Source organism: Acartia tonsa, chromosome 4 (assembly GCF_053477335.1).
Source record: "Acartia tonsa isolate MP-2025a chromosome 4, ASM5347733v1, whole genome shotgun sequence".
Lineage (NCBI taxonomy): Eukaryota > Metazoa > Arthropoda > Copepoda > Calanoida > Acartiidae > Acartia > Acartia tonsa.
In genome coordinates this window covers 16,249,346-16,268,511 of record NC_137263.1, presented here as the reverse complement: position 1 = coordinate 16,268,511, position 19,166 = coordinate 16,249,346, and the positions used below count along the sequence as shown (strand labels likewise).

At 35.4% G+C, this 19,166-nt stretch overlaps 2 protein-coding genes across 2 annotated transcripts in view; both read right to left on the bottom strand.

Moving 5' to 3' along the window:
* Positions 1 to 830: 830 nt before the first annotated feature.
* On the bottom strand, positions 831 to 10,480 carry LOC145316255 (protein SCAI). The gene is made up of 13 exons (XM_080156677.1): positions 10,074 to 10,480; positions 9,251 to 9,361; positions 7,110 to 7,207; positions 5,833 to 5,904; positions 5,117 to 5,346; positions 4,577 to 4,709; positions 4,049 to 4,229; positions 3,746 to 3,875; positions 2,994 to 3,335; positions 2,446 to 2,619; positions 2,007 to 2,107; positions 1,607 to 1,678; positions 831 to 1,206 (listed from the first exon to the last, which is right to left on the bottom strand). The coding sequence occupies exons 2-13, from the start codon at positions 9,353 to 9,355 to the stop codon at positions 1,135 to 1,137; spliced, it is 1,710 nt and encodes a 569-aa protein (XP_080012803.1). The 5' UTR covers positions 9,356 to 9,361; positions 10,074 to 10,480; the 3' UTR covers positions 831 to 1,134.
* A 2,926-nt stretch (positions 10,481 to 13,406) lies between these two features.
* The window catches only part of LOC145316271 (uncharacterized), a 32,302-nt gene continuing 26,542 nt past the window's right edge, over positions 13,407 to 19,166 (bottom strand). The window contains exons 15-18 of the mRNA XM_080156693.1: positions 18,650 to 18,753; positions 16,318 to 18,269; positions 16,071 to 16,195; positions 13,407 to 14,735 (exon numbers count right to left, since the gene is read on the bottom strand). Of these exons, the coding sequence (XP_080012819.1) occupies positions 14,146 to 14,735; positions 16,071 to 16,195; positions 16,318 to 18,269; positions 18,650 to 18,753 (2,771 nt within the window). The 3' untranslated portion in view covers positions 13,407 to 14,145. The remainder of the gene's footprint in view (positions 14,736 to 16,070; positions 16,196 to 16,317; positions 18,270 to 18,649; positions 18,754 to 19,166) is intronic.

The window sequence follows — 19,166 nt, the reverse complement described above, 5'->3', positions numbered from 1 at the left end:
TAAAATACTGGCTTATCTTGGTCATTTGTATAATATGACGACATTTTTTAGAGACACTGTAAGCTGCTTCCTGAAGAAGTAAGAAAAGTATATAAGTCAACACATATTTTACTGTACATTTCTAAAATAAACCATCCTAATATGAATTTAGTGTGCACAATAAAAATATAAAGCTAGTACGTACAAACAGGCCCATATGTTCTTTGTTGTTTTGCCACATATTATTAAGCATATTAAAAGTAGAAAATGAAAAAAAGCTCTTCTGACATATAAAGCGAATGTTGATTAACAGGATCGGATGAAGTAATATGAATGTAGCTGTCAAATATGATAATCTCCAATTTTTTGTAAATAAGACATTTATGTGTATCCTTATACTAAAGTAACAGGTTGTCTGTGTGTTTGTTTGTACCGAAGCATCTCACTAATCGCTAACCGATCGGGTTCTCCTTAACAGGGTAGCTTCTCATAGGTCCCGGGAAGGTTTATAACTATTTTCTTGGGGGGTGGGACACCCCCAACCCCCCAAAAAATGAAAAACACCCCCCCCCCAAAAAAAAAGTTATAAACCTTCCCGGGACCCCCCCAAAATTTTTTTTTACTTTTTCTTTTAAAATCTAAAATAAGAAATTGGGTTATTACGACTCCCCCCTCCACAAGTGCCCCTTGAGGCCTCTAGGGGCGTAGCCGTTATTTCTTAAATAAAGAGCGGTAGCATTTCTGATCTTGCAGATGAATTTAGGGCATTTTGGTCGAAAACTTTATATAGATATGTATAAAGGTACCGTCCAACATATCAAATGCTATACTTAAGTCATTAAATCTAAAAAAAAATCAGTCAAATTCAAATTACTTCTTAAAGTCAAATTTACATGTACAATTTTATCTCAACAAAACGTTTGACATTTAATAACTCTACCAATAATAAATAAATATTCTTATAAATAGATCTTCAAAAAGTAACATCCTTACTAAAGGTTTCATAATGTCCGTAAAAATGTACTTTTTTAATTGGAGGAAATTCAATTTCAACAGGTACCTTTATATCCCTTACATCTCTGATTAAACATCATTCGTAAAAAAAGACTTGACTGTGATTTTTAACAAAATGTTAAAATATGAAATCTATTTATATCAATCTATTTCTCCACAAGGAAAGAAAACATGTCTAACATCAAGCTGAGTTGCCAAATCCAAAACATATCTCTGAAATAAATACAGAAAGTTATGAAAAAGGTAAACAAAATAAAAACAAGGATGACAACATCCATAAGAAGCAAAGCACAAAAAAAATTATTATATGGACGGATAAACAGAAAATGTAAGTTATAGAGCAGATGTTCAGTTTTCATAAGACTGAAAAAAAGGCAGGGAATACAAAAAAAACGTTAAGAAAATCACGAAACCTTAAAGTAATTAGTATCTTTTGAAGCAGGACCGACAGATGCGCATATGTCATAGGAAACTTAACAAATAAATTAAGCTGTCTATCTCTAATAGCAGCCACATTGCCTCCATAACGATACGGACTGATAGACAGACAAAGTAAATTATAGAGTAGCTTCGTTACTTTTTGCGGGCGTGATGGTTTAAACCTCGACTTTACCTGAAGAGTTGGATTTTCTGAAATGTCCAGCTCTGGAAGGCTTGGGTGACATTTAGGATAATACTGTGGACTCTAAAACAATGGAAATAGTTTATTATTTTTATGTGAAACAAGAGCAATAACGTAAAATTGATAAAATAAAAATATTAAAAATTCACTAACAGACACGGAAATAATAGTTATTTATCGCATCGTATTATAGACAGCTTCCCGAGGATATAAAATTTAATATCTGAAATTTTAACGTCAATTTAAACGCACTGTATAAACAAAGAAGTGTAAAACCACTACTGTAAAGTGCTTAGAACAATGCTTTCGTTCGTGCGTTTTGCTCTAGAATAAATGGGTCTACTAAGTAAAATGTTCATTTACTCAACTTCTACCAAAGAATCATCTTTACCTTAAAAGATCTGTGTATTCTGATGACAACATCACAGAAAATATATCGGCACAACAAAACTCTCAGGAAGTCATCTCCCATGAAGTTCAAATAGGATGGATCTAAAAATTAATATTCATTATTCAACATTTAGTTGAAAAATTTTAAAAATATTAAATTTTTTTTCTTTGTGATTACCAAAAGGAAATAGAAGATGATTACTTATAAAGTCTGGGTCGCTGGTTGATTTAAATCTTTTTTTTTTATTTCTCCAACATATTCTCTATTTATAACAGAAGGGAATGTAAATTATACTGATTATAGCGCAAAGATATTTTAATTTAATGTCCTACAATGTAATTAAATGGACTAACGGATCGCCATATAAGAAACAGTTTTTGACAATCATTTTAGTTTAAATGTTTTGGCATGATAAAATGACGAAATGAAGAAAGCCTACCTACACCACGACATCTGGTGAGAAGTCTTGAAGCTTCTGTGGTAAACCTGTCAACATAGGCCATACACTTGTCCCACAGGTGGATGGGGATGTCCACAATGTTGGTCAGGAAACAGAAGGCTGACAGTGGAGAGTGTAGGAACAAAGTAAATAAGCTTCCCCGATGAGCATGATCTAAAATTAAATTAAATTTTATTAACAACTAGCGGCTACATGAGAGGGAGGGTGAGGGAATTCGATCCTCCACTTTCAATTTTAGTTTTGAAGTTATTTTTCTCTTGGAAGGGTTCAGGTACCCTCCCCTAAATAGTTGGGTATAAACTTTTTCTGGACCTATAAAATTCTTAACTTCAAAGCGATATCGCACTTTATATTTTCATATCTATCTGCCCTTCGACCTTTAAAAAGCGGGACTGGATCATTCAAGTAAAGTATACTATTTGACAAAGCTTTTTTTGGGCGAAAGAACACCGATACATAAAAGCAAAATATGCGTATTGCCAATGCGTTATTTTTTAAAATAAATCATTAACTAAAACTAGAAATACCTTGGAAAGAGGCTGGTACATCCTGCGGAGACATGAGGACCACCAGCGGCATGTCGAAGTAGTGCGGAATGCTGGAGAAACAGGCAGAGTTGTCGGAGTCAACTACGAGGAATGTTGGACGTCTTGTGAAGGGAAACAAATCTCCCGGATACAGGCAACAATGCTCTTTCACATGAGCAGAGGAACTGGTCTTGGTCACAACAGGTTCAACATCTTGGCGTGGCTGCAGGAGGACGCCGCCGAGGTCGTAGCCCGTGTCCTCTGGCTGCGGGCGGACTGGAAAGGAACCGTCGGCGGATAGGTATAACAGCAGGGCCCCGTTTGGTGGTAGCTCTTTATAGCCTGTCAAAAGATAACATTATGTTTGTTTTCAATGTAAGCAAAATAGAAAGCACTATACAAATCAAGTTTTATTTTTAAAAAGATAGAATTAGTTTCATTAAACTAATCCTTACATAAAAGTAACAGGATCTGTGTCTGTATGTCTTGGTGTACCTAAGGATATTTGTAACCTAAATGGTTCTCCTTTACAGTGAAGCTTCTTATGTGTCCAGGAAAGGTAAATTACTATTTTGGGGGAGGATACAACCACACTCCCAAGAGAAATCACCCCTAGAAAAAAGACACCCTCCCAAAAAATTTATTACTTATTCTTTTAAAAACTAAAGATGAAAGGGAGGGGTCGACTTCCCCAACTTTCAAGGACTCCTAAAGGCCTCTGGGGGCGTAGCTAAGGGAGAAATGACTGTTACCTGAGGCTAGGAACACAAATAGTTGTGCCAGAGTTGGCTTGTAGAGCAGGTACTTGTGTGGATTCTCACGACGTGTCAACATTCCATTCTCTATGGGAGTCCTGCCAGGTGCGGGAGACGAATCATACACCTACACAAAATAAATGTAGGTAGAATATACGTGGATATTAGGACAGGAAAAAGTTGTCGTCAATTTAGGTTGAGAGGTCCTCTATCCTTTTTTGGTCAGTTCGTTCATCCAGTAGGAGAGGAGGTGATTGGGTACAGAAAGAAAACGATTTGTCCGTTTAAATGGTCGCGTACCTGTGCCAATTCATCTTGTGGCTCTCTCTCTAATGTCTGGAGCATCCTGAACATGTCCAGGGTCAGCTCCGAGAACTTGGCCTGCTCAGAGATGTTGCCCACTATGATCACCTCCTGCAGGGTCAAGGTCATCATGGGGGAGCGCTCCAGCGGTGGGGTTATCAACGGGTTGAGCCGGTGACTACATAGAATATATTTAAAAATCAATAAAAATATATTATTAATCATGAATTCTAATAATAAAAAGCAAGAATAAACTTATGATTAAAGTGTGAGCAATTTTGGTTTTAAATCTTTATTAAAATACATAACACTCAATACGTACTTCAGAATTATAGATTGTAGAAAATAAATACTAAAAAGGTTTAGCTCTTTATTTATTTCAGGTAAGAATTATAGAGTTGCAGAACTCAAAATGGTACTCCATTTGATTGATTGATGATTTAAACAAAAAAAAAAACAAGATAACGACAAGAGCTATTCGTTCAAGTCCAATGCTATGTAAAAAAGCTTCGCCAAGTCCAATACCTGAGTACAATTGTATTGCTGTCAGAGTCAAGAATATTGACAACAGTATCCGCCTCAATGAATGCCCGGATCTCCCCCAGTACAAGTGACCACTCCATCTGGTCGTCTGGCTCACAGCTGGTGGTGTAGTCATCTAAACAATTATCCCTCATTATTATCCTATGCGGAAATGAGCTATATGCAGGGAGGGAAGGGACATTGGGGGCTATTTTTTACACAAGTTCTTGATGTTTTATAATAACTTTTTCATTATTCGTTGGCTTAACAACTTTGGGGAATTTCATTGGATCCGATTGGTTAGTTCATTAAGTTGAGTTTCCAAACGTTTCAATCACTATTTGTTATCTACAGATGGGGTAATTTTGTGTTTCAACCAATTTATCAGCCATTGTCTTATCCCATAAGATCCCTGGCAATATGGCATTGCGAATATTATCTGTCTAAAGCAACAAGTTAAAATTTACATTTTACAGAAAGTTATAAAGTTTGTAGGGTAAGAATCACTTACAGTCGAACATTATTCCCTTCTCGAAAGCTCACCTATATGCTTTGATAACTCTCTGACAAGATCTCTGACCAACTTCATCTTCTTCAGCAGAAGACAGACGACTATGAACCTGGCGTAGTACCGCAGCTTCTTCATCATCAAATCTGACCGCTCTTGCTGCGTCCGATCCTCGCGGCTGGGACGAGAATAATAGGCTCGCCCGCGTATGGCCGCGTAGAAGGAAAAGGCCTCATTTAGATAATTCGTTTCGCTTGTTCGTAAACTAAAATAAAAACGTGTATAAGTATTTTTTATACATGTTTATATAATTGCATACATTCCAAACATTATCCTTTGTTTGTGTGTGTCTGTGTGTGCCGAAGGATCACATTAACCGCTGAACCGATATGGTTATCCTTTCCAATGATTTACAATAATAACAGCAAAAAAGATGAGTAGATAAAATAAGTTTAAGGAATAAAGTATAATGCTCGGAAATTATTTACACATATTTCAGTCATCTATCTATAATAGCAGATAGGAAGCCATTTTACCCTTAATTACCTGGTGTATGGACTATTTGAAATGTAAAGTAGATTTTAGAGGTTATGGGAATATTTACACGAAATTGCAGCATTCTATCATGAATAAAAACAAGACTTTTTCCAGTAGAATTGTAATTCCCCAAGAGCATTACATACAGACTGGCAGACCAAGTTAGTTATAGAGTAGCTTGTTGCTTCATTTTGTATGCATTGCATATACTCACTAATAATGGTAATACAGCTGTCCAATTTTAGATGCAATTTCTCCTATTTGCCATCTCTTCAACCCATATTTTCTAGATAAAAAAAATAATGTTAATTTAGAAGGACTCGTGCAGAGGGATATCTCATAGTTGTTAGCCTTTTAGGGTTGAAAAAAAGGGAAGGAGGGTCTTTTTTTGTGTTTGTGTTTTTAAAAGCGAAGCTTTTCTATAATTAGGGTCGGTCCGTCCGTACGTCCGTCCGTACGTCCGTCCGTACGTACGTCCGTCACGGATAGCTTTTTTCGTTAATTTAGACATGTTAGAATTGTCCTATCGATTTCAAATTTTGCATGGTGATTCCTTTAGTAGTTAGGTACGAGTTAGAAAGCGTAGCAACTCTATAATCATTACCAGAATGTCCGTACGTCCATTTTAAACATGTTGATTTTTTTACATTTTTAAATAGCTTTTTTCGTTAATTTAGGCATGTTAGAATTGTCCTATCGATTTCAAATTTTGCATGGTGATTCCTGTAATAGTTAGGTACGAGTTAGAAAGCGTAGCAACTCTATAATCATTACCAGAATGTCCGTACGTCCATTTTAAACATGTTGATTTTTTTACATTTTTAACAACAAATTTGTATGTGACCTAATTATCCGATTGGTCTGATTTTTAGTATACTGATTCCTGGGACAAAAAAGTACAATATTATAAGCGAAGCAACTCTATAATTAAGTCCTAAAAATGTAAGTATGTCCATAATCATTATCCTGTATCAAGCAGTTTTTCAACAAAACTTACAATTTTGCTTCGACTCTTATACATTCGCATTCTGATTATTCAGCTCTGTCATTATACAAGTGTTAATGTCCGTTTGTCCTACCGTTTCAGAGCTTCGCTTTTATGGATGTTGTCATCCTTGTTTTTCTTTTTTTTTGCAGAAAAGACAGATAATATAAACGCTCATAACATTACCCCTTGGATAATTTACAAAATGTAAATCAGAATGCTTTCACCTGGTTTTTCAGAGCAGGAAGGGAGGGGACATTGCATTATTACACTAGTCCACAAAGTTTTATAATAACGTTTTCTTATTCGTTGGCTTAACAACTTTGGAGAGTTTACTAAATTGTCATTGGTTGGTTCAACCACAAATTGTTTTCTACCGAAATGGTAATTTTGTGTGTCATCATTGAGGATGTATATCAATTGATTTGCCATTGTCTTATACCTTTAGATCCCTGCTTTCATAGTCCTGGAGGAGCAAAGCTGCTCTATAAATAATCAATTGTAACCTGTCCAGAACTCCTCGATGTTGTTGCTGAAATTTCCACAGCTTTGTGTAAATATCAAAAGTTCTTCCAAAATATCCTTGCCACTGTTTATGTCCATACTAAATATAAATAATTTTTATCAAATATTTAATAGTTATTTCTCGCATCAAATTATTAACAGATTTCCGCGGATATAGAATGTACAATTGTAAGATTAAAACCAGTAAGGCACGGGCTAAAAAAAACTTGTTTTAATCTTATGATTGTACATTTTTATATTCGTAGAAAGCTGGATATAATACAATGCTAGACATAGTTTTTTCGTATGGATGAGAACCGGTTCCTATCCACCGGATTCGAATGAATACGAGAAATATTCTTACTTTGTAAAGTTGACCTCTTGGGGGTTAGATGGCGCTTCCACGCCACCTTAAACAATAAGCATACTCTGCGTGTGAATTACAGTAAAACGAGTATTATGTAGGGTAACACCCAACCAACTCTTTGACTACACGACCTTTGTCTTGAAGACTGTGTATGGTAATAAGTTGCATGTTTAAGGCATTTAACTTACTCTAAATATTAATGTCGTGCATCTAACATAGCAGCAGTATGAACCATTTAGTTTTGACACGGTGTTGAGCCGAGACTCGATACTAACAACTCTACAACCACGAGTGGATGCACTACTTTTAAAGCAATGGTGCATGGCGGGTTACTTTGCAGTGTATTTAATTTTAAGAAGAAAAAAACTTCAAGATGGTAAAATTGTTTACTAGATAAATTTTGTTGTTGTAAAATAAAGGTGTATCTAATGTAGGGATCAGGTAGGGATATGCCAACTAGAAAAAAGAATGTTTTAAAATTTTTCACTTTTCAGAAATAATCATTCCAATATCAACCCACAACTTGGGCGTAACAAGTAGCGTGTCCGCTCCACGTTGAGAAGGTGATGGGATCGAGTTTCAGCTAAACACCGCATCAAAACTAAAGACGTTAAAAATAGTTCCTACTGCTGCTATGTCAGATGCGCAATATTGATAGTTAAAGTAGGGGGAATGCCTTGGCCCAAAACAGGCACAACTCATTACCATACACAGTTAGGACTTCCAGACAAAAGTCGTGCAATCAAAGAGTTGGTTGTCGGGTGGGTGTTACCTTACTTAATACCCTGGGCGATTGAGAGGTTAACATTTATTATCAAAGAATCCAACATGTATATTGTAAAGCAAAAAGTTTTTTTTTCAGATAAAATATTCCTATCTGAATGTTTCTAGGCTGGCTAGAGCACTCAACATTTTTACATGGTCAACAAACTTGAAAACTTTGCATTACTAACAAACAGTGTAAATACAATATTTAAAAAAAAAGAAGCTGCAATCATTTTTAGATTCTAATAATGTGATTAATTTTTATAAATCATTGTTTAAAAATGATTAAATGATGATATGAATGAATGAAGAATGAATGAAAAATGACTATGTGAATTTTTGATGAGAAGTTGAATGGTCTCTCTGGTTGTTCAGCCAGTAACCTGGTGAAAAGTTTGTTTTACAATGCCAAAAAGTGGTGCTAGAGCAACACATAATCACAAAACTTTTTCCATCATTAACTTTTTTCATTTTTCCCCAGGAATGCTTGCAAACACTCACACACACACACACACATACATAACACACACACACACACACTGGCTAAGCTTGGTTTAACATGTTATTTTACCTAAGGGAAGGAATTTGCTAATATTTTAAAATTCCAGCAGTACATATTTTCATTAATTGAATCATTATCATAATTGATGCCGTAAATGTGACAAAAATTCTCACAATGTTTAATTTGGAATGCAATAAATCCCTCTTTAAAAACCTTTTGGGCGATCAAAAATGCGCTAGCTTTACCTAACTATAATACAAACCAAAATTAAATAATTCTATGATAACCCTTAAGTAAACGTTTCTAGTTCATGTGCTTAACAAAATGTACCTCCAATCGATATATTATTACTTGGATGTTGTACCAGATTTTCTTGTACTCTCATAAAGTGGAACTTGCAGCTCGCTAAAATAACGGCACCCCCAATCCCCTCCTACTGAATGAACGAACTGATTAACGACAATTTTCCACCTTTCTTAATATCCACGTATATTCGATATCCAATGTACCTGCGGCAAATCTCTCAATCCATTGAAGAGTTGCTTCGACTTCTCTAGCAAATGGCAGAATTCGTTGATTATCTTTCTCTCCTCAGACTCGATATCGAGCATCATTTCCTGTTGGGTGGGAAAAATAAAACTACATGGTATAAGATAATGTAAACATTACCAAGTGTGTAATAGTTATTTATCGCAAAGTATTATAGAATATAGATAGGTTTCCGCGGATATTAAAAAATTATAAACAAGTTTTGTTAAGCCAGAGGGACCGAAGGCCTAGGCTAACAAAACTGGTATAAATTTTATGATATTTAATCTATTATTCGTGGAAAATTGTCTGTAATACGATGCTATAAATGATTTTTCAGTATAACTAAGAACCGGTTCTAATCCAGCGAATATTAATCGGTTTCGAAGCCATACTGGAAAGAACACTGTTAAGGAAAACTTTTTTTTATAATATTATTTAAAAAAACTTAGTTACAAAATATTATTTCTTTAATTTTATAGATAAAATAAATATTGTTTTTGAGAGGTTTTTATAAGATTTTTAAAAATATAAAGAAAGGACAAAATAAACTGATCAATATATACCAAAAGCTAACAAATACCAAAGTTTAAACATTATGCTAAAGTCAAATTGTTTGTAATATTCTAATATTCTAAATAATCGACATTGATATAAAGTTCTTGTGAAGTTTTTTTTTCAATTATAAATGATACAGATCGGTTTTGTTAAGAAACTGAGTTTTAAACTCTTTATTTATATTTTTCTCCATCAAATTTAACTTAATTTAATAAGAAATTTTAACAGCATGTAGATTTTTCCCTGATTAATTGAAATATTTTGGGCAGTTTGTTTCAGTCTTAGACTAACTCACACATTTCATATATTGTCTTTATCACTATTTAATCATTCCCAAAGTTCAGGTTAAGTTCACGTATGTTAACAATTTCTTTTATATGCCACGCACTGTGATGTTTTAGTGAGTACTAGAGTATTGCTGCTGCAGGCGCGTCCGTTCCCGACCCTCCGTCACCTGAACGCACCGCAACTTTTCAGGATAAGTCTGTGTTTTGATACAGGATACCCTGACACACGCACAAACACATCTGCGACACTGATCAAACACACAAAATGTAACTTGGCTGAAACAGACAAACACTCGCCTTCGTAACAAACAAGAGATGTGTTTGTAGCATTAGCAGTAGAATTTTCCGAGGCGGCTTTCCTCGATATAAAAGTATCTTGCAAATGTATTGATCCATTCTTTCATTCCCCTCAACTTCCCCATTCTCATAAATTTCCCCGCCCCCCTATTTCTTAATCCCCCCGATATTTTATTCCCCAACCATTGGCCTTTCCTTCCCTCTCAATGATGACTTTCAATGCTTTCCAATATAGTTTCCCCCCATATTTATGTGCAACATGCTAAAGCTATTACCGCAATACTTAATATCAGCCCCCCCCCCCCCCTCCCCCGACCCTTTAAGAGACAATTAGCAACATTGGGTCAAAGAAAAGATGTCATTAGGTCACACAACAACATTATAGGGTGTGGCACTTTATAAGCATAATAACAATTACAACATTATGTACGTATGTAAACTCCATAAAACAACTTAATGCATTTTTATAATCATAAGCGAAGGAACTAATCGAAGAGAATCCAACGCTTCTTTCTGCCTTTAAATCAATACTATGTGAATAAATCTGATATTAGTATTTTAATTTTTAGGGTTGGCAATCCGTATCCGAATCCGCCCAATTTTTGGTCAATTTTGAAATCCGAATCCGGAATCCGTTTTTCAATAGCGGATTCGGATTCTTAATTGGTAGGATAAAATTAGTCTTGAGTTTTTTTTATTTCAACTCCCCCTTTTTGAAGGCAAACATTACCTATCATCATTACATATAATCTTTTAAAATCTGGTTCGATTATCGGAAGTGAATTATAGAGAACACCAAGAACATTAATTATTAGGACATATGTAGCACTTATTTTTAAAAATATTGCTAGAATCCGGAATTCGCCAAAAATAAGAATCCGGAATCGGCCATTTTTCTTTGACGGATTCTTGTAAGAATCCGAACCCGGTCCAAAAATTTGACGGATTGCCATCCCTATTAATTTTAGTAAAAAAACTTAATAGAATATGGACAATTTAAAAATTCTCAGCACAATATCTTGGAAAAGAAAACGCAAGACAGGGAGTTACAACCATACCCCTTTAGGAAAACATAAAAAGCAATATTGATCTTAGTCTTTATAACGACCCTTGCCTCTCTTGAAGCATATTAGAGGAGATCTTAATTATCAACACTTATAATTTTATGAATTTTAGAAAACAAGAATTGAGGGGAAATCAAAAACAATATTTCCTTGGGCCGTTAACCCAGCAAATAGGAGAATGCGAGTCTAATGGTTAGCAACATCTAAATGGACAGATATACGCTTGGTGTGTTTAGCGTAATTTACACCTGAAACTTATATGGTTTTGAAGCACGCAGTGTTCATATATAAAATTCATCCTATATTTTTATTAGCGAAGCTACTAAATAAGAAATTTTGTCTGACCTTAACGCTATGGAAGAAATATGATTTTCTCGCTGCTATTGAGGATAGACAGCTGAAATTTTCGGTGAAGATTCCCATGACATGCTTTGTCCACCTCCTGTCTGTCATTAATTTTTAAAAAGGTTTCGTGATTTTCTTTGAGTGCCTTATTCTCTCTTTCTTTTCTCTTTTATGACAACTAAACATCTGGTCTGTAAGAACCTTTGTCCGATTGTCCCTTTCATGATTTTTTGTGCTTTGCTACTTGTGGTTTTTGTCATCCTTGTTAAATTTCAAATTAATATTAATCGCTCTGAAGTTTAAATTTTTCAAGTTATCGAAAATCTTTGCTCCAATTAAAAACAAATATCAATACCCATTATAATGGATATATTATTAAATGGATGTTACATCAGATTATCATGATCTCAAATAAAGTGAAACTTGTGGCTGGCCAAGATAACAATCCACAAGTCCTCTCTCCTAATACTGGATGAACGAACTGACCAATAAGTGATATACATGCGAGCAACCAAAATTGACAATTTTTCCCCTGACAAAATATCCACGTATATTGTATATCCATTACCAATATCCGAGATTTGATGAAACCAAGAGTGTGCCACAATTTTTAATCTCTCACAAGATTCATTTAACCAGGGAGAAAAAGGACATTGGGCTCTTATTACTAGTCCCCTAAGTTTAAAAATAATGTTTTCTTTTTCGTTGGCTTAGCAACTTCGATTGGTTGGCACATTCAGTTGAGTGTCCAAACGTTTCGACCACTAATTGTAATCTGCAGAAGAGGTAATTTTGTATATGATCATTGGGGATTAAAATCAATGTCTTAACCCTTTAGATCCCTGCATTTTACAGTAGCACAGCTATTCTATATGTGGTAAGTTATTCTGTAGGAAGACCGAAAACGGTCACAGAAGCGTATATGTTCTATAATTATACAATTTACATGCTTTAACATAGTATTCTTTAAGGGTTTTAGTATACAATCTAATAAAAAGTACAAAATTGTAAATTTATTCTTTCACCACCAAAAAATGGGAAATAAAAGGTTTATCTTACAAAAAAAAATTATTAGCTTCGGCTCTACGGGCACTCTGTGAGGGACACGGATATTTCTAGAGATGCCTTCCGAACTGGAAATATCCAAGTTATTTTAATGACCAATTTCAAGGTGATAAGATTAAACAAAGCGGAACTACAAAACCTAAACATAATAGAGACGTAAATAATGCTACCTTCTGCTGTTGTAAGAGTAGAGGGAATGAGTTGGTCCAGAAACAGGCGCAACTTATAACCATGCACATTGCACAATTAGGAATTCTAGACGAAGGTCGTGAAATTAAAGGGTCGGTTGTCTTATCAGACAAATGGAGGCTTTACACCGCAATTGTATAACGCCTAGTATGTTTCAAGGCGTGTGAAGAGGTCATCATCATCAATGACATCATTAATAACACAAAATTAATTGGGAAAGAAGACACAAGCGACCTGCAGAGAAGCTACGCTTCAAAGCAAACATAAAAACTGACAGCCTTACTTCAGTTTTATCAATTCAAAAATCGAGGATAAAAATAAAGTAAAAATTATTCATATTCATATTTATATTTTAAGAAATCTCTTTTTCAATAATTTTTTAATGATTACTAACTAAATTCCTAATCACAAAAGTTGCTATTTGAAATAGCCCATGTTTCTCTTTTACAATAATAATTACATTAATAATAAAAAAAACATTCCTGAAACTATGAAATAAAAAAAAATAACGGATTGCTCACTACCTCTCCTTATACGTTTATATTACAATCAATTTTAGTTAACATAATAAAGATTAAATGAACATAACAAAAATATTAAAATCAACTGTCCACAGCTTTGCAATATAAAAAAAAAGAATAATATAATAGTAATAATAATAATAAGTCTGCAAAACTAGAAATAAAAAAAAACAGTTGTTAGTAAGATGCATATTAATAACTTGTACACTGACCAATTAAATGACAATGTATAATTATAATAATATATATAATACAGTGTTACAGTTCAATAATAAAATAATTGTTAAAATGTTCCAGGATTTTTATTTTGTACATCTTGTGCAAAGGGAATACAAGTTTAATTTTCATTTACATATGTTTAAAAAGTAAAGCGAAGGTATTGCTTGTCATTATATTACCATATCAATTATATTATAATTTGTATGTAAGTGTGTGAATGTGTATATATTTATATTTATAATGCATGTTTTATTCTGTCTCTAAATAAAGTTCTTATGTTTTCATTCGCATTAAAATAAATGGATTTTATAATATTTTTTTTTTATAAAACTTAAAAAGAAAAGTCCGCCACTGGTTGAGCGTATTGCAACACATCATCTAACGACATCGAGACTGTTTCCTGTCCGGACAGACTAGTACAGCCGCCGAGGAGGCGCGGCGGGCTGCTGCTCCCGCCGTTGCCGCCAATGTCCAATGGATCCGCCGTGAGACTGTGGTCGAGCTCCATGAAGCTGGCTGTGTCGCTGCTGCTAAGCGAGGAGATGAGACGGTCCTCTGTACCAGAGCTGAGAATATGTATGCTGTTGCTTATAGAATTGCCGCTGCTACTGCTGTTTATGCTAATATTATTCGTGTTGTTGTTGACTGTTGACCTTGAAAGTAAATTGCTGTTGTTAATAAAGGTTGTGCCCGTTGATCCACTGCTGCTGGATGTTACACTCAAGTTATTAACTGTCGTTTGGATCATGGGGGACATAGAAGTTGAATTGTTGTGGATTATATTGATTCCACCACTGGCTGCTGTTGTATTGTTACTGATATTAGCTACCGTTGAAGTTGTTATATTTACGCCATTTTGTTGAGGAGGTTCTTGCTTCTTGATAACGCCGTGTAAATTCTTTAAGTGTTTTGTTCTATCTCCTGAAATAAAAAAAATATAAATTAAAAATTTAGAAATCTTAAATTACTGATAATGCTAGAATTGTTGTTTTTGCAGTATATTTTATTCTCTCTGACAAACAAAAATCTAATTAGATTTTAAAATGTAAAGAATGCTGTGCCTTGATTTAGCGTACTGTATGTGTGCATATACATGTGTGTGTGTGTGTGTTTCTAAATTGTGTAAACTGTACATATATATTGTAAATCCTTTCACCGGAATTCACAAAAGATTCGAAATAAAATTATTTAGAACAAATATAAAAAATCCTGTCAAAATTCAACGTAGATATATTTTTAGTATGAATAAAATATGGTAAAATATCAAAATAAACTTTTAAAAATGAGCATTTGCAGGAATTTGAGAAATTAGATTTGGGTCAAGAGTAAGATCTAAGATATCTAAATTATCTTCACAATGCGTATTTCAAACAGTTTAACTTCATCTGAGACAAAATATTAATTCATTCTGAGACAATGATAAAGTAATTTTAGATCATATACCCCCCCCCCCCCGCCACTTACTAGAGACTTCTAAAAAATTCATCGAACAAATAACCTTAATGCTCCCTAAAAAAAAGCAAAAAATAGGCGGCCTTGTGATTTAAAAGATCTTAATGGTCAGAGAGTGAAATGGTGATGCTATAATTCGTCTCATTAAATATAAGCTACATGCAATATTTACAAGATGAAAATAACATGGTTTAATAATCAAATATTGAGTATTTGACATTTAAAGGTTTTTTTTTTAATGCAACCATCTCGTAATCAATGATTAAATGGCACTTTGAATTCGAATTCTGATCTGAAATTTTGCATGAGTAATCCTTGGTAGGGGTATTTTCCCTAAATCGAAAAAAAAGTTTGAAAAGTAAAAGCTGGCGGCTTAGCTGTTTAGCCGTTTTTTGCCTATTTTCAGGGCAAATTCATCATTAATTACGTAGGAATCAACTTTTTAAAAGATATTTTTGGTTTAATTCATGTTAAATGATAGCAATAACCATTTTTTAAATTTCTAGTAACAACAGCTACCGGCTAGAACCGTTAGATAACGTTTTGGAGCGGCAAAGAGTATTATGTGGAGATAGGTTTCGTGACTAATTTTCCCTGAAGATAGCAAAATAATGGCAAAACAGCTGAGCCGCCAGCCGTTAGCAGTTACTTTTCAACTTTTTATTCGATTTAGGGAAAATAGACTTACCAAGGATTACTCATGCAAAATTTCATATCGAAATTCGAATTCTAAGTGCCCTTTACTCATTGATTACGAGATGGTTGCATTAAATCCCCCTCTTATTAAAAGATTAATAAAATTACCTTTATATCTAAATTTACTGCCACAGACATGACACTGGAAGGGCCTCTCTCCTGTATGCCGTCTGTAATGATCTTCAAGCTTGCTGTTCGACTCGAAATTCTTTTTACAAACATCACAAACAAACCTAAAAATTGCATTCTTGATAAACGAACAAAAAAATTCTTTTTTAAATGTTTGGGCAATTATGAGATTATAGGCATAAAACAAAATGAAATGAAATTAGACAAAAAATAGTTTTTATCTTACCTCCATTCACCGGTGTGGGCTTTCAGGTGCCTCTTTAACAGATTGGTCTTATCAAAAGTTTTGCTGCAGTTTGGGTAGTTGCAAATCAATTTATCACCAACCGCACTGCTGGCGAAATCTTCTCCCATTTTCCTCGGCTGAACAGCCTCCAATTCTGACACGGCTGACCGCACAGATCCGGGACTGGTGAGGTCAGAATCTCTGTCAGAGCGGACAGATGATGATTCAGATTTGTTGAGGATTAACGGGGGCGGTGAGGTGGCGGTACCTCTGTTGTGGGACAGCAGATCTTCTAGACTAAGTGTGTCACTGCCAGAGAATAGGCTGTCCTTTGAGTCAGCACCAAAACTGATGTCGGCAGGCAGTAGGGACTCGGAGAGGCTGCCGCTGCTCGTAAATACTGATGAGTGGTCGGATAAAACAGATGAGCTGCTTGACAACAGAGTGTTGCTGCTACCTGATAAGAATGATGGCTTCATATCATCAAGCTGACTAAGGTCTGAGGCGGAACCAACAGACATGGGCTGGGAGGGCGAGGACTGGATTGAGAATGAGGTCGGAGGCGATCTGCTACCTTGGAAGACATTGTTGACTGGCAACACTGAAGCAGGGTTGACAGCGCCGGTTATTTTGAAACTTCCACCAGGTCCCGCTGTTGCAAGAACAAGGTTACGCTGAGTCAAGCCACCGATCTGAGCCTGACCAGAGGGAAGCACGCTGGTTAAGATAACATTGCTGGGCTGTGAATTAGATGTTAGAATTACACCACCCACTTGGCCGTTGGATCCTAGCAACATGTTGTTCAGTTGAGCAGATGTGAGAACTGTGTTGTTAATCTGTTGAGTGCCACTGGATGTTTGTATTCTAAATGTGTGCTGCTTAGGAGCCAGGTTTTGATTTAATGCCATGTTTGTACTGTTGCTGGTCACAAATATACTGTTTGATGGTTGGCGTGTTATGCCACTGGATGAGCTCACCATTTGTTGAGACCCTGTCACAAAAAATTTGTCCAATCCAGTATTACTGTTGGTCGCTGTGATTGAGATAGTAGAAGGGGTTGGCGCATTAGACACCTGAGAAACAGTTATACCAGAGCCGCCAATCTGTCCAATACCGTTCAGAGTTATGTTGTTGGCATTCACAGGTACCCGGATAATCCTGGATTCCTGTTGTCCTGCTGGGGATGATAATGAGGTGGATGAAGTGAGAAGGTTGCGCAGAGTTGTAGACGAGGTAGAACCTGCAGGAATCTGGACTATTTGCTGCACTGGCAGAGGATGTTTGGGTGCCTGGATTCTTGTCATTTCACCATTAGCACTGTTGACAACCTGAAGAAAAACTTGCCGCTTCTCTGGTTGCGACTGTGAATGTTGAGTTGTGACTATTGTTCCACTCTTGCCAGAACTCATCAACTGTTGGTAGCCACCTCCGACAACTTGATCCTGACTGGGCTTGGATGAAAACACAGTATTGGGAAGGACCAGGGCTGTGTCAATGCCTGATGACGCAGAGCTGCTACTGCCGCCGGCTGCTGTTCCCCCGAGAACATTACGCGTTATTATCATAGCATCATCTCCATAAGAGGTTGACAACATATCGAGCAGGTTATCGTCCAGGCCAGATGTATCTGAATGAGAGAACGGCAGAGATGCTGTTAAATTACTCCCTTGCGACTGTCTGCGTAGCATACTTGTGTTGATTGATGACACTGGGGTTGGCATGGATGATACTGAAGTGCCTATGCTGACTGGTGGCTGCATTGTAGTCATTATCATGGTCGTGGGACGGAGGCCGGTTGTCAGAACAGTTCTCAAGGTGGAGGTATCTCCGGCGAGGCTAACTACAGATGATGATGTAGCTGTACCATTCAACAGAGCTTTTTGTTTGGCCGCATTCTGCGCATTTTCCAGGGCAGCTATTTCATCCTCTTGCAGTGGAACAGGAGTTAATTCCTAAAAATATGAAAACTGTTACAAATTAGGAAAAAGAAGCCTATTTGAGTGTAATGTTTGAATTCAATTCCAGTTTGGAGTCTTTTCTAGCTGTATATTTTGAAAGTTAATGTTAATTTAGAAAATATAATACTTTACCCTTATTTGTGTATGTAAAGATGCATCATATTTTTAAATATGCAAGATTTAAGAATAACAAACAAGCTAACAAGTAGGAAAATAATTTGGGTTAAAAGAGTCAAGGGCCTGAAGAAAAAAAACTTAAGGATATGCTTGAAAATATTGGTACTTTACTGATTTGTTCTCAAAAAACGGCAGATTTAAAATTCATTGAAGGATTAATATGAAAATACTGAAAATTAAATGACACATTGTCGTACCTGCACATGGCCTGGGTGATATCTTTTTATGTGCTTAGAAAGATCTCCCTTATAACGAAATCTTTTCAAACACGGCTTGTACAAACATCGGAACGGCTTTTCACCTAAATTAATATTTTTTTTTGTTTTCATTATTTGATTATTTCAAAAAAAGGACTGATAGGTAATGAAATGAAGTTTTTCTTGTTAATGGATTATTTAAAAACTTTACAATTTTTTCTTCACTTAAAATGTTAACTAGCTGTTCGAAAAAAAAATAACAATACAAAAGGTAGTAGTAAAACTAATAATATTTATTTATCGCATCCCGCGGATATTAAAATGAAAAATCAGATTTAAACCAGTTTTGTTAGCCCCGAGAAGCAAAAGGCCCTGGCTAACAAAACTGGTTTTAATTTCATGATTTCTTTTTTAATATTTCTGGAAAATTGGCTGTAAAACAATGCGATACATGACTTATAAGTGTTACTGAGAACAGGTTCTAATCCAGCGAAATAGAATCGGTTTCGAAGCCATA

Coding starts and splice junctions, on each gene's coding strand:
- LOC145316255 (XM_080156677.1), bottom strand. CDS start 9,355: ATGATGCTCGATATCGAGTCTGAGGAGAGAAAGATAATCAACGAATTC. Junction 7,208..9,250: donor GATTGAGAGATTTGCCGCAG/GTACATTGGATA, acceptor ATTTATATTTAG/TATGGACATAAACAGTGGCA. Junction 5,905..7,109: donor CATCGAGGAGTTCTGGACAG/GTTACAATTGAT, acceptor TTTTTTATCTAG/AAAATATGGGTTGAAGAGAT.